Source organism: Blastomyces gilchristii (genome assembly GCF_000003855.2).
Source record: "Blastomyces gilchristii SLH14081 genomic scaffold supercont1.17, whole genome shotgun sequence".
NCBI classification, from domain to species: domain Eukaryota; kingdom Fungi; phylum Ascomycota; class Eurotiomycetes; order Onygenales; family Ajellomycetaceae; genus Blastomyces; species Blastomyces gilchristii.
This window is the reverse complement of record NW_003101666.1, coordinates 97,237-111,190: the sequence shown is the minus strand read 5'-3', so window position 1 is coordinate 111,190 and position 13,954 is coordinate 97,237. Positions and strand designations below refer to the sequence as shown.

General features: G+C 47.0%; 3 protein-coding genes across 5 annotated transcripts; 2 read left to right on the top strand and 1 right to left on the bottom strand.

Annotated features, from left to right (window-relative positions):
- The first annotated feature begins 2 nt into the window (after nt 1-2).
- BDBG_06961 (mitochondrial genome maintenance protein MGM101) lies at nt 3-2,146 on the top strand. The gene is made up of 2 exons (XM_002622404.2): nt 3-767; nt 861-2,146. The coding sequence occupies exons 1-2, from the start codon at nt 106-108 to the stop codon at nt 1,126-1,128; spliced, it is 930 nt and encodes a 309-aa protein (XP_002622450.1). The 5' UTR covers nt 3-105; the 3' UTR covers nt 1,129-2,146.
- BDBG_06960 lies at nt 1,823-6,219 on the bottom strand. Of its 2 annotated transcripts, XM_031722859.1 has the most exons (4): nt 5,717-6,219; nt 4,979-5,552; nt 4,083-4,887; nt 1,823-4,012 (listed from the first exon to the last, which is right to left on the bottom strand). In XM_031722859.1, exons 2-4 carry the CDS (start codon nt 5,384-5,386, stop codon nt 2,439-2,441), a joined length of 2,787 nt encoding a protein of 928 aa, XP_031579877.1. In that variant the 5' UTR covers nt 5,387-5,552; nt 5,717-6,219; the 3' UTR covers nt 1,823-2,438. The 2 variants fall into 2 exon arrangements, with proteins under 2 accessions (XP_031579877.1, XP_031579876.1); XM_031722858.1 differs by having other exon boundaries at nt 4,979-6,219.
- A 4,377-nt stretch (nt 6,220-10,596) lies between these two features.
- BDBG_06959 lies at nt 10,597-13,947 on the top strand (the record flags this gene model as incomplete). 2 transcript variants are annotated; one of them, XM_031722857.1, is made up of 5 exons in its annotated part: nt 10,597-11,536; nt 11,662-12,014; nt 12,236-12,623; nt 12,685-13,333; nt 13,455-13,947. In XM_031722857.1, the coding sequence occupies exons 2-5, from the start codon at nt 11,775-11,777 to the stop codon at nt 13,945-13,947; spliced, it is 1,770 nt and encodes a 589-aa protein (XP_031579874.1). In that variant the 5' UTR covers nt 10,597-11,536; nt 11,662-11,774. The 2 variants fall into 2 exon arrangements, with proteins under 2 accessions (XP_031579874.1, XP_031579875.1); XM_031722856.1 differs by having other exon boundaries at nt 11,147-11,536; nt 12,676-13,333.
- Nucleotides 13,948-13,954: the final 7 nt, after the last annotated feature.

Here is a 13,954-nt window from a genome sequence, read left to right as displayed (position 1 = left end):
CGCAGCAATCGACGAGACACAACCCTCACAGCTTCAACACCACAACCACTGACTATCTAACCTGACTGACTGGCATTTACGTATCCAGCCAGCTCATCCCTTATAATGGCATCTCGTGCACTCCGCACAGTCAGTCGGACTGCAGAATTTCTCCACTCACCGCGGAAAGCAGGACTATCCGTCTCGTCCAGAGCTCAGCTCGCCTACATTCCTCTCCGCTCCATAACCAGCCCATCAACATATCGCCAGTCGCAATACACAGCATCTAAAACATCTGCGGCCTCTAAACCTGTCTCTCCTGCCCCGACCACTACTCCTGCAAAACCACCCGTTTCCTCGTCTCCCTCCCCCAGCTCTTCGTCGAACTCAAACTCCAGTACCACCACCCCTTCAAAACCGACACCAACAACAACCACCGTCCAAAATCTCAGCAAGACGGGCCTAGACGATAAGCCCAAAGACCTTGGCATCTCAAACTCCACCGAAAACAACAACAACAGCAAAGACCATGTCGACTGGACGCGCTCATTCCACGGGCTCAGCGCCGAGCCCTTCTCAAAGGAAGCAGCCGCAGTCCTCCTCCAAGAGGTAAACCCAGAAGACGTCGAGATAAAGCCAGATGGTATTGTCTACCTCCCCGAGATTAAATATCGACGTATATTGAATAAAGCGTTTGGGCCGGGCGGCTGGGGGCTTGCACCGCGGGGTGAGAGTATCGTCACAGCCAAGACTGTGACGAGGGAGTACGCGCTCGTTGCGCATGGCCGGTTCGTAGACCCCTTCATTTTTACTCTATATCCCTTCCTCCAGAAACCATTCTATAATATACATAAACTAACAAATATTTTTCCTCCCAATAGCCTTGTCTCCGTCGCGCGCGGCGAACAAGACTATTTCTCCCCCGACGGCATCCCCACCGCGACAGAGGGCTGCAAGTCCAACGCCATGATGCGCTGCTGTAAGGACCTAGGCGTGGCCAGCGAGCTCTGGGACCCGCGCTGGATCCGCAAGTTTAAAGCCAAGTACACCCGCGAGGCGTTCGTGGAACATGTGACGACGAAGCGGCGGACGAAGATTTGGCTCAGGAAGGATGACCCGGTCTCGTATCCGTGGAAGGAGACGAAGTGAGATATAAATAATATGTCGTGATCTGCCCGTGATATATGCGTGTATGGAGATGGGAGATGGGGACATATATTGACGTTGGGCGGGTGGATAACCATTGTCTGCCTTGGGCTGTTGAATGTAGCCGGGGGGGGGGGGATACCCCTCCATTGAGGTATCCGATCAACTCCTTCTCCTTTCCAACCCCCAGTAGAACGAGTCCCAGCATTTCGACCGCCGCGTACGCCAACGCGGTCAACGAGGTTCCGCTACAGCGCACATTTCTCCCCTCCCCTTCCATTCTTAGCACAAAACTTTTGCCCCATCCTCCCAATAAAAGCAACCAACCCACGTTGCTTCCACCTACTACTCGAACCTCCATCTAAAAAAGCCTTCAGTCACCGTGTCAACCCAGGACGCCTTTCGCCATCTTCCCCATCCCATGGCAGGGTCATAACATTACGAAAGGCTAATGAAAGTCGCAATATCCCATACACCCAGATACCCGTGTGCATTACTATGTTTTTCCCATGTATTATTTTATTTGCTGTATCCCCCTGCATGTATAGACTTCCGGGGGAATTCTGGTCTTTCCTCTCTTGTTCTTGTTTGTTTTAACACTTCCCCCCCCCTATATATTATCAAAAGCGATAGTTTCTGTACGATAGATGGTTTTTTTTTAGGTAATCCCAGTATCTCTCTGTATGTACATGTACATACAGTACATATATGTATATGTGATAGAATAATATACGGGATATTGCAAACGAATGGTTGGATGGAAACATTTGGGCAATGCTGTGACTGAATGGCTGAAGCTGTTTTTAGCACGGGTTGAGTGCATTTTCGAGTAATTGTACTATAACTATTACAATCTGAATTAATATTATATCGCGAATCCCTCTTCTTGTCAACGGGGCTAGTTCAATATAGCAACGTTTGAGAGAGGGCATAAAACCGTTAAGACGCAAGATAATAATTAATACATATAAAAAAATCATAATAACTATATATATAGGGAAGAGCGTACGGAGTAGATGGGTTAGATAAAAAATTCAAAATATCCAAAAACAACGCATGCAACCGCCCCGCCAATTGCCCTCCATAGATCCCACCCATAGTCACATTCAAATAGTATGTTCGTACATTGCCACTGGTCTAGAAACCAAATTCTTCTCTAATATATTTTGTATATACAAGCCATCTTCGTAAATTCCCCCCAAAATAACAAAAAAATAAATAGATCAAAAATAAATCAAAAATAAATCAAATAAAAACTCCTAACTATTTTTATCTATCATCATCCTATTTTGATACTGCTGTTGCTGCCGGTGTCAGTACTGGTATTCATTCCGCGGCGGCAGTGCAAACGCATTCCCGCCCGGCGGTGGCACAAGCTGTCTCGGTGGCTGCTGCTGTAACGGTCCTCCTCCCGGGCCTGGAGCGATCGGTGGAGGTAGATTATCAGCACGGCTGCCACTACCTCCATACGCAACTGCTGGAGGGGGCTGTAGTGGCTGCGATTGCATTTGAGATGCGCATGGGTGCGGCGATGGGGGTGGTAGGTATGGATTATCGGCGGTGGGAGAAGAGGAGGAGTAATAGGAGGACGGGTGGCGGTCCCGTTCGGTGAGTTCATAGTATTCGGGTGTAGGGGTTGATGGTAGGGCTGTTGTTGGTGGTGGTTGGGGCGGTGGATGTTGCGCTAGCGGTGGGTTGGCTGCTGTTGCTGCCGCTGCTGGTAATGATGGGGGTGCTGAGGTTGGGGGCACGGTGTGGGTTGGCACGTCGGCTTCATTGATGGGTGTCTTGGGCGATACGAATCTCGTAGCTGGGACTCCCGTCCGTCGTCCTGTGGATGTTCCTCGGGCGACTGGGGGCCCGTCACGGTGTGGCTTGGAAGTCCCGCTTCCGTTGTCGCTTGCGCCTGCTCCATTGTGCTTCTTGGAGGGGGTAGTGTTGCTGTCGCGGGGGATCTCACATCCGTCGATGCGTGCTTGGTCCATCGCTGGTGGACGTGAATGCAGTGCCTGGACGACAGAAGCTTCCTTGTCTTTTGCAGGAACTGATCGGGTTGAAGCGCCCCGGTAAACGGGTTTGCCGTCACCGGGAGACCTGCCTTCCACTGCGGTGGAGGTGCCTTCGGAACCATCCTGCTCCTTGGTACCTGCGAAATAGTTGTCCATCTCATCTGTGGGAACCATCCGTTTCCCCTCTTTACCCTTAGCCCACTCGTCTTTGCTTGCCTGGGCCTGTTCGGGCGATATGGAGACAGAATATGACGGCCTAGTAACGTCGCCCAGCACTGCATCTCCACCGCCAGGTCCATAGATGGGAATCTTGCGAATGGCAAGGACCAATGCACACATGAATTTCGACCGACGGGCAGCTCGGACAGTCTCATTGGACCAGTTGGATTTATGGCGGATTTCGATTTTGAGCTCGAGCTTATCTATATTGCCAAGGCCGACGACCTCGATGTCAACATCTGGCTGGAAATCGCGGCAGTTTTCCTTATCACGGACGAATTTCTGCATCTCGGCCTTGAGCAGCTGGATATCTGCGAACGAGGTACCAAAATCCACCGTGAGAGTGATCTGCTCGCGCATGGCCTTTGAACGAGTGACGTTCTCAATCCATTGTGTGTTCAGAACTATGTTTGGCGCTTGAAAGGTTTTGTGATCTCGAACACCCCTGAAAACGGTGTAAAGGAGAGAGATGTGTTCTACAATCAGTTGACGATCCCCGATATCGACTCTGTCTCCTACGTCCATCGCGTGCTTTACGAAAAGAAAAATCGTGCTGCCGAGGACCTCTTGGGCGGTCGTGGCAAAGACGAAGGATAAAGAAAGAAGAGTAGTCGCCCCCGCCGCAAGAGTGGTTCCAAATCCGGTGTTGAGAAAAGCAACTATTTCAAATTGTTAGTTCTCCCATGTGTTTAATTAGTGCAAGGATTGCGTGGTCTGCATGCAACATACCGAAAACCAAGACAACCATAATGAAGACGACAACACACAGAAGGCTATCCAGCACATGAATTGCCTGATCCACATCATGCAAGCTGTTGTTGATCGATTTTTTTATCCTCCCAATCTCGGTGACAGTAAGTATCATTTCCTCCAGGCTGACGTCACCATTGCCATCGAGATCTAGCATGGCGAAGCATTCCTTCGCATCTTCTTCACGTCCGGAACCAAGAACCTCGATAATATCATCCAATAAAAGGCTCTCTCGTCCCTGGAGGACGAAGGACATCCACAGACGGCGTGCAAGTGCCTGAGTCGACTTGCGTTTCTCGAGCGCTAAGGTCACGATCGAATGGGCAGAAGTTGGATTGAAGACCTGTTTCCCAGTAATTTCTTGGGCGACGTTGCCGAATGCAGCTGTAATTCTGTCCCCGACTCGACCTACACCATGAATCAAACGGAGCGGCGAAGCGGATCCTCGTCGCTTGTGGCCACGGCCAAATTTCCCAACACCACCAACAATGGAGTCGTTGATCACATAGTCTTCATCTTCAAACTCATTACAATATTCAGGGAAAAGGGTTCGTGAAGCCTCATAGAGCATAGAAAGGAGGGCAATGTTCCGCTTGGACTCCTTGATTCTGGAATCGAACTGTCTCCGGTGGTAGCCGATCGATATCAATTGAATCAGAATCTTCTCCACAGCTAGAATCAAAGTCGCGATAAACGCGGCAAACAAGACATTATTGACCACACGTTGCCAATGATGGATACCTGTGTTACCGGAAGCTCTATTGGAAGGGTTTCGCGTCATCAACTGTTACAGTTAGTTGTATATATTATTTTCCTCCCCCTTCTCCCATTTTCATTCTACAGAATGATAGGACGGAACAGGTTGAAAGACGTACCGGAATAAAAGTTACAAGCGAGGTCAGTGACCAGCCAATGAGAGAGAATGGTATCTCCAAGGCTTTCAAGAGGAGTGCATACTTCCTCGTCCCAGAACTGACAATGCCGCACAGGAATTGAAACACATAGGGGATGTAATGAGCGACAACTTTTGACACCCACAAACTCAACCAGACAATCTCCACCCAAGTAAAGAACCATACAATGCGAACACCCGCGATTTCTGCATTTTGAGCAACTGTAGCTCCGACAACAATGGGGATGGCAATGAGCAACGCCAAGGGCGTAACGTAGATAAAATACCGCGTGATGACTGAGTAATTCAGAATCGCATTGTACAGCTCTCCCATGCGGTTGATGGTGCCATCTTCCGGGGCCTCGAGCTGCTTCCCATGCGACGACAGCATCCTGCGTCCGCCTGGGCTATGATGGAATAATCCGCTCTTCTCGTTGTTGTCATTGTTGTCGTTCTCAGCAGGCAGGTCTGTCGGCGGGATATAGGAGGAGGAATACGAAGAAGAAGAAGCATTGGAGTCCTCCTGTCGCGCACCGTTCTGGCCTCGACTCGGGACACTGGTCAATGGGATGTTGTCAGTGGCATCGTTTTGGTGGTTGCCGCTGCCCTTGCCCAGTAGTTGGAACCTGTCCCGGGAAAAGCGTTTTTGCCGAATTCTAGGCCGATCCTTCATCGGTTCTTGAAACAAAGACGATTATTGTAGGGAATAGATGAAGCTTACGTCGGTTGGAAGCAGGGCTAATCTAATGCCGGCACAGACGCTAAAGCATGCAAGTGCGTTAGCAAGTAAGTAACTACGTTAGCAAGTGCGTTAGCAGGATGCGCCGTGTAACTTGCGGGGAAGGCGCTGATCTGCGGTTCTTGGCCCCAGGCCGTCGTCTGCGAGCTGTGCGAAGATCTCTGATAGGATAGGATTGAAAGAGCGCCAGATGTAAGATGTAATGTACATGTAGATGTACAGACATGTACTATACCCAATTGGCAGATAAAGAAGAGAAGAAGAAGGGCAGGAAGCGACTGTGATAACGAAGCGGGAGGGCCCGGGGGCTTCTTTGGTGGCAAAAAACAGTTTAGTTAGCTGATTTAGGGACCTGGTTATATAATGATAATTAATTGTAGCAGTAATAACTAACGAGTGTGTAGGTTCAAGAGGGAAAGCAGGAAAAGGAAACGTGAACAATCGTCAGAAGAAGACAGAGAACAAAATATGGGAAAAGATAATAAAAAAAAAAAAAAAAAAAAAAAAAAAAAAATTCATTGATAAAAATCAAAAATTCAGTATGTAACTATGTATACGATACGTACAACAAGCCTTCTGAGGTCGACCCGTGATAAGTGTCCAATAATAATACTTATGCAAATAACGGCAAACGTTCCAGGCTCCATGGTTAAGGTTTCCGGCGTTTGGCCGCCATGCCTCGGCCCCGAGTTGGTTAAACGAAACACACGAAACACACGAAACACACGCCTAATACCTAATACTAGCGCAGGATAAGCGCCACTTGGTAGGCGCTCTCTCCCCCTCTATCTGTGACTCTGTGACCATGCAACATCATGACGTTCTTTCTCACTGACGACCTGTGTGAAAAAGGCACACATAGAACTGAACTTCCTTCCATCTTGCTAGCCTTAGTTTATTTACCTCGGTCCCAGGTTTATTCATGACTCGAACAAGGATAAGTTAAAAGTCGATCTCTCTCCAGACTTTAGCACGACCCAGCGGGTGGCGTTTTTGACGGTGGGTAAAATTAAAAAGAGGGAACAGGAGATCCATTCCAGCCCCGCAATAACGGAGCATCTTGCCCATAAAAAAAAAAAAAAAAAAGGAGGGGAAACCAAGAAACTGTCCCCCGTTCCCAAATTCCGAATGAAGCTCTGACAAACAAACCAGTGTCAAGCAAGTCAAGTAAAAGTCAAGTGACAAGAAGAAATCTCAACTGAAAGTTGCCACAAGCCCCCTTCTCCTCCGCCCAACCAAGGCTCGACCCTCGATGCGAAGCAAGCAAGCAGTCTGGCCGCCCAAGTTTACGTTACTCCGACCAACCACACAAGCACAACGCCCCCACAGAATGACCCCGAGCGAAACGAAGAAATATCCCATCCATCGGTGATTTGGCGCCATTATTGGCTGTGGACAAACCTCGCTCGGTGGTTTCAGGCTGAAACGTGTGCGGTGTGTTCGTTTATTCACACAGGATAGTTATATGAGCTTCCGATTTTTCTACTTTTGTTTTTATATGATCTAGTTACGGAGTACGGAGTAGTTACTGCTGAGTTGTTAATCTATCCGTCAGAGCAATTGGTGTTGTCGCTATTTCTATTTGGCAAATTAATTAATTGCAAGTTCCAAGGGATAGATGTCAATAAATAATAACTACTTACTTGCCTCCTCCACGTAAATTTCCCAATTGGAAGGGATGCAATAAGAAACGCCCGTTAGCCTTAGATATCAGTGTACTCCGTAGAATAGAAAACAAGAAATCCTGCCCTCTCCTTCTCTGTCTGACGGCATTATTTGATAACTATTCAATGTTCTTCCTTCACAACCAATCTCCACAAAAATGAAGAAAGAAGAAATTGATGTCATACTATAGGGAAAATCCTGCCCTGCCTTATCTGGAGGCGAAAAAAAAACTCCATCTAGTCTTTTGCAAGTTGGGTGACAACCACTAATCTCCGCCTCGGTTTTGTTTTTTTTTTTTTTTTTTTTTTTTTTTTTTTCTAGTAGGGGAATCGGGATTGAGGCTTCCACATAGCTAGCAATTTCTGTCCAGACAAAATAATAACATTTGCCCCCTGCGTCAACTTCAAAACCGAACACACTTGGACGCATTGGTGATGTGAGCTGATTATTCTTGGGACTGCACTCGTAAGTCGTTTGGGGGGAAAATTCTCTCGTCCACTTCCAGTTAGGATGCTACCAACTTCATACTCGGTTAAACAAACGTCATTGAGGGGGGTTTTTCTGACCGTTGACGATGAGATGAATTCATGGGATTTTGAACAAAAACCTCATTAATGGCCGTCTAGTTAAACCGGGGGAAACCAGCCATTTTAGTTGGATCGATTTTCAACCCACATTTTTTGCTATAACTGGCCTGGATTTAATGACGCTCATCCCTACTTTGATTTGATCTGTATGAAAGTAGTTTTAACCAGATATTTTAAAGTAAGGAAGGGGGAGAGAACCTTTTCACCGCCGCTAAAGCAAACAATTGTCACTCTGAATAAATAGAGTGTGATGGTGACGGGGTGGAGATGGAGTTGCTGCTTGGTACTTTGAGTCTCCTCGCGGGCATTGCTAGAGACGTGCCATGCTCGTAGCTAAACTCTCTCGACCGGTACTCATTCCCCCTGGTCAATATAATCAACTAACTTATATATTCCAGCTGAAGCGGTTATGTTTCTCGCGGGCAATGGGACACATGCACAAGTCTTCATACATTTTTCATTTTTGGGATATCCTTTTTGCTTCCCGACAATGGAGCGCCGCCCAATGATTAGTCACTCATTCTTTTAAGCTAATCTAAAATAGGAAATAAGCTAACCCAAATAAATCAGATTTTATCTTAAGATTTAGAAAAATTAACATTTTTATAATTATTTTTTTATAGTTTTAATAATTATAAAAAAATAATTAAAATATATTTAGATTAAATATTAATTTTTTTTTTTTTTTTTTTTTTTTTTTTTTTTTTTTAAAAAAAAAAATTATATATTTCTATTTTTCTTCTATTTAGCTACAATCTAAGATAATTCACAAATCTCAAAAATATATAAGAATTTTATAATTGAAAGTCAAAGTTGAGAAATTTGAAGAATCTATGAAGAATCATGAAAATCTTCAGAGACTCTGGTGAGAATTGGTGACAAAAGTAGTTTAGTGTTATACTGAATTATCTAGATAATATACAACTAAGCAGTTAAGGCTCTATCAGTTTTTTTTTTATATTTTTATATATATATATATATATTTACTGCACTGCCTGCATGTCATCTGTGACTGACTTAGCAAAGCCTAAACTGCGAATTACCCGGCAAAAGGCCATATTCATCTTTACCCTATTTATGCACGCAAGTAAATAATAGCCCTAGGGTGGGATGGCTGGTGCCGCCGGTGCAAGACACGGCCGAACATTCGCATCTTTGTGAGTCAAAGGCAGAGACAGTCTGTCTATGTCTAGATTCTGGATGCATGTCCAACCTCAACATAACTCAACTCCATCAGGCAAGCTATGTTAAAAAGAAGACAACAGAGCACAAGGAACAGCAAGCCAGAGGCGTTCGGGATGTACATGTACGTACAAATCTTAATCTTTGATCCAGTTGAAGAGGCGCTGATGGCGTGATAAAAAAGTCAACTGCATGCCACAACTCACAGGCAGACAAGACCATGGGCTGCTTGCTGTCATAGACAAACCTGCTGGGGAGTTTACTGTACTGTAACTACCGTACGACTCATCTTCCCCGTTGGGTATTGGGTCACTCAACTCCCTCAGCCACCATCATGAATGAATGATGGGATGATGTTGCATGGCACTGACCAAAACAAGACTGCGAAATCGACATTGATGTAAAATAGACAATGCCTCTTACAGTATGTATATTCAATACCACACAGTAATAGAGAAGCCAAAAAGAAAAAAAAAGAAAAATTCATAATGGCCGCACCTCATCACGGTAGTAGCCGATCATCCGGCCACGGCTCGGAGGGGAACAGTTATCTCCGTTGATGATGCTCCAGAGGGGCCGGAGGGAACCCCGCTGCTTGCTGCCTTGTTTTGCAGTAGCATGAACAATCGGATATTACCAGATAGGAAAAATCCCCGGAAGAAAACGAAGGGGGGAGGCAACAACAGCTGATAGTTGATCACCGTCATGAGTTTAAAACATTTCCAATAATGAGGAGATGTTTATTCAATGGGAAAAATAAAGAGCAGAAAGTCTGGGGTTATATTATTGAGGTGGCAGTTATAACCCGGTGGTTAGAATGGAAACATGTATGATGTTAATGCTTGAAAGCTTCGTTTTATTCAAAGACAAAGATCGTTCTTGAAATCAACGTTAGTTAAAATTAATAATATATTGAGTACGGTCCGTATGTTATGGACGGTGTTGTAGTCTCGGACCTATTTATTATGTATGTACGGAGTACATGTACATTGTACATGTACAGGTACCATTACATGTAGAAAGATGGAGAAACTTTCCTTTTTTGGCAATAATAATCAGTTATTACTGCGTAGTTACTTTTAACTCTAGCTTACAAACGCCAATTCAACCGTTCATTTTTAACGTCAGGAGAAACAGAGTTTGAGAAACCGTTTTCCTCAAGGTTTTAAAGGAGGCGATTTAACCGTCACGTCATCGGTCGCCACCGCATCAGAATATTTTAACCTTACTATTATTAAATTGGAACGACGCCAGCCCGGATTTCGCCCTGTGGCTGAGCCCTCAGCCCTAACACGGCCAGATGGGATCGAACGGACTTGTTACAAAAAAGGGCCTTGACTTGGGGGGGGGGCGTAGTCAAGATGCATAGAAGCAAAGGGGTTTTTTTTTTTTTTTTTTTTTTTTTTTGTAGTTTTTTTATTTTATTTATTTTATTATTTTTTGTCTCTTTCTTCTTGATTTGGAGTGTTAGGCTGGTGTGGAATCTTTTAACTTCAAAGATTCCACATCGAAAAGGCAGGACTTTCTCCCCTTCCGGGTGTGGAGGAGGAGGGAGTAAGCTGAAGAAGCTTCACATCTCACAATTTCATGCAGATTCGATAGCCAGCTAGATAGATAGATGGATACATTCTGAAGCTGTAGTTACCTTACCGCCAATGGTCAAGCAGAACAAAATATAACGGAGTTAACAATTATGAAATGGAATAATAGATTCTCAAACTCAAGAAATAACTAACTAGCTCTGGGTGAGCACATATTATATTATTATTACATCCATCCAATTTCCAATTCCCTGGATAGGGCTGCTAGGGGCTGAGTTGTTTATTTATGATCATTACCGTTGTTCTTGCGCCGACCGATCCGCCCGCCGCAACCCCACGCCCACCAGCATCCACGGGTCCGCGGTCAGAGCGTGTGTCAACAACTTTCTTTTTCTCCCCCGTCACATCTCCGAGACCATTCTTCTTCTTCTTTGCTATTTCTCCTCCTCCTCCTCCTCATCCTCCTCCTCCGCCGCCGCCCTCATCCTCTTCCTCTCCACTCTCCACTCTCCACTTTCCACTTTCCACTTTCCACTTTCCACTCTCCTCTCTCCTTCCACAAAGCCCTCCGCAGGTTGTCTCTCTCGTTCGCCATGCCGCTCTGGGGAGGTGACTGATTGGGCTGAGTGACGTTAGACCCTCCGTCCTCGATCTCGATCTCGATATCCGGTGCTTTGTCCAAAACATTTGGAACAATTCTCCGTGGTATAAATTAACTGCGATAGTCAACTGCTTTTTATCCCATCCCGTAGTCGATCGACAACTATGAGTCTGGACTTGGTGGTTTCTTGAGCGCATTTTAGGGTGATCCCATGTACAGCAAATACGTTAGTCTATCCTTGTCAACTCCTAAACAAATGAGCCGGGACGACCTCTGTATCTACGGAGTATATATAAACATTCTCTCTCCTCTTGTCTATCCAGCTAATCATTACGATGTATCTGACTCTAGAGATAATCTACCGTGTCAACTTTCCACATCGGGTAATCAGTGCTTAATAAGAGGAAAGAGAAGAAACAGAAGAAAAGAAAGAAAAGAAGGGAAAGAAGGAAACTCCATCTACTATGCATATACTCCCGTCCTCCCTCGCGGAGGTGGTGATGCCGCTGCTGTGGATATGCGCATTCACTCTCCTCTCCATGCCTGCGCAGGCGCAGGTATCCCGCCCTACCAACGACTCGGTAGACACGTTCCTCCCTATCACCAAATATGAACTACTTACCATGCAGTTGACGCTGGGCCCGATTGGGCTGTTGCCACTTAGCACCGCCCTAAGGAGGTTGTTCCGGAGTCTCCTTGAATCGGTAGGAATACTTTCACTATGATATCGCTCTGTGTTCTAACTCTGTTCGGCGGGCGGGAATTAGAGTTATGGGGCTGTTTCTCCTCCGCCACCCACCCACCCCCACCTCCCCAGTAACCCACCCGTCCATACATCCATCCATCTATCAGCATAGGACTTTTTTTATTATTTATTTTTTTACACTGGCTAACTGTTATTTTCCTGTTCTTCCCTGTGATGTAGCGTTTCAACATCACTGGAACATTAGTGATCATAGATGCCAATAACGCCACCAGGCTTAATGGGAGTGATATCGCTCTAGTCAGCTGCGATGCGTCCGTCTCTTCTGGAGAATCCGACGTCGATGACGCCCTACGATTAGCCATCACTGGGGCCTTCACTCCCAACGCGATCATCCTCTACAGCACCGAGTCTTCACATTGCAGCTACTCTCCTGGGGCCCTTAACTGGCCCCCATTCATGAATATTTTCACCATCACCAGTTCCCTAGCTGCGAGTGAGTTAACAACGGCCTTGCTCTCCGGGGGGAGGGCCGTCGGGGAATCAATTATAATTCCAAGTATGGATATGGGTTCATCGAGGCCTGGAAGTGGAGGTCAGCGAAACAACGGTAAGTATCATTCGCAAAAAGAAAACATCGTGTCGTTTCTGAATCTAAGTAGATCTATCAGTAGCCATGATAATCCTGTATAGCATTACGGGGATCATAACCGCGTTGTTCCTTACCGTCATCATCACCGGAGCTGTTCGAGCCCATCTTAACCCCGATCGATATGGTCCGCGCAACACCGCTGGTAGACCTCGCCAGAGCCGTGCCAAGGGAATTGCACGAGCCATGCTTGAGACACTACCCATTGTCAAGTTTGGCGACCCCGAGGACGAAAGAGCTCCGACCGCGAAGCAGGACCTTGAGCTAGCGTCCAACTATCCAGATGGTGAACATGATCACCGGAGAAGTGACGCACGCACCGACGGCGTCACAACCCCTAAAACTCGGCAAGTAGACCAACACCAGCAACAACTGCAACCAGTGGCACCACAACAAGAACGAACAGCGACATCGGCCACGGTGGCGTCAACATCCCATGTGGTTGCAAATACGGTAAAAGAGCAAGATGAGGGAGTCATTGGCCCTGCTTCACCAGAGCTGAATCCTGTCAATCAGGATCAGTTGGCAGATTCTGGTACGCTAGGTTGCCCCATCTGCACAGATGACTTTGTGAAGGGTCAAGACGTGAGGCTTCTGCCGTGCCAGCACAAATTCCACCCGGAATGCGTTGACCCTTGGTTAATAAATGTATCCGGGACCTGTCCTCTCTGGTGAGCCCCCAAAATCCCCCCTTCCCCCGCCTTCTCTCCTCTCCCTCAAAATCCTTCTCCGAACATAGAATATAATGTAGATCGAATTATACCCCTGTGCTAACCCCCCAACCAACGACAGCCGCATAAACCTCAACCCTGAAGAAGCCGAACCCGAACCCGATGTCGCCGCAACTCCAACCTCCACACCATCCCGAGCGACTACGCCGACACCCCCATCAACGCTAGCCCGGCACTCCGGCCATTCCCACCACCACTTCCGCACCTCCTACGCCCGCCGCTACCGCAGGGTATCAACTTACTTCGTCCCCGCCTCTACTCGCGGCATGATATTAGACACAGGTACCGAAAACGATAGTGCGGAACAGGAACACCAACGCCAACGCCGCCTCTATACGCTCCGGCACATGCGCGGCAGTAGTGAACAACACCGCACGAACGACGGTAACAACAACGTGACGGCGACGGGGGCTATTACCGAGGCGTCGTCGTCACCAGCAGTAGCCGAAGGAAGTGGCCAGGGGCAGATGGATGAGGCGTCGAGGCGGAATCGGTTATCGACGTGGCTGAGGGAGCGGGTTCCGGGTGCGGACGAGGAGGCATGGGGAGAGTGATGGTGAC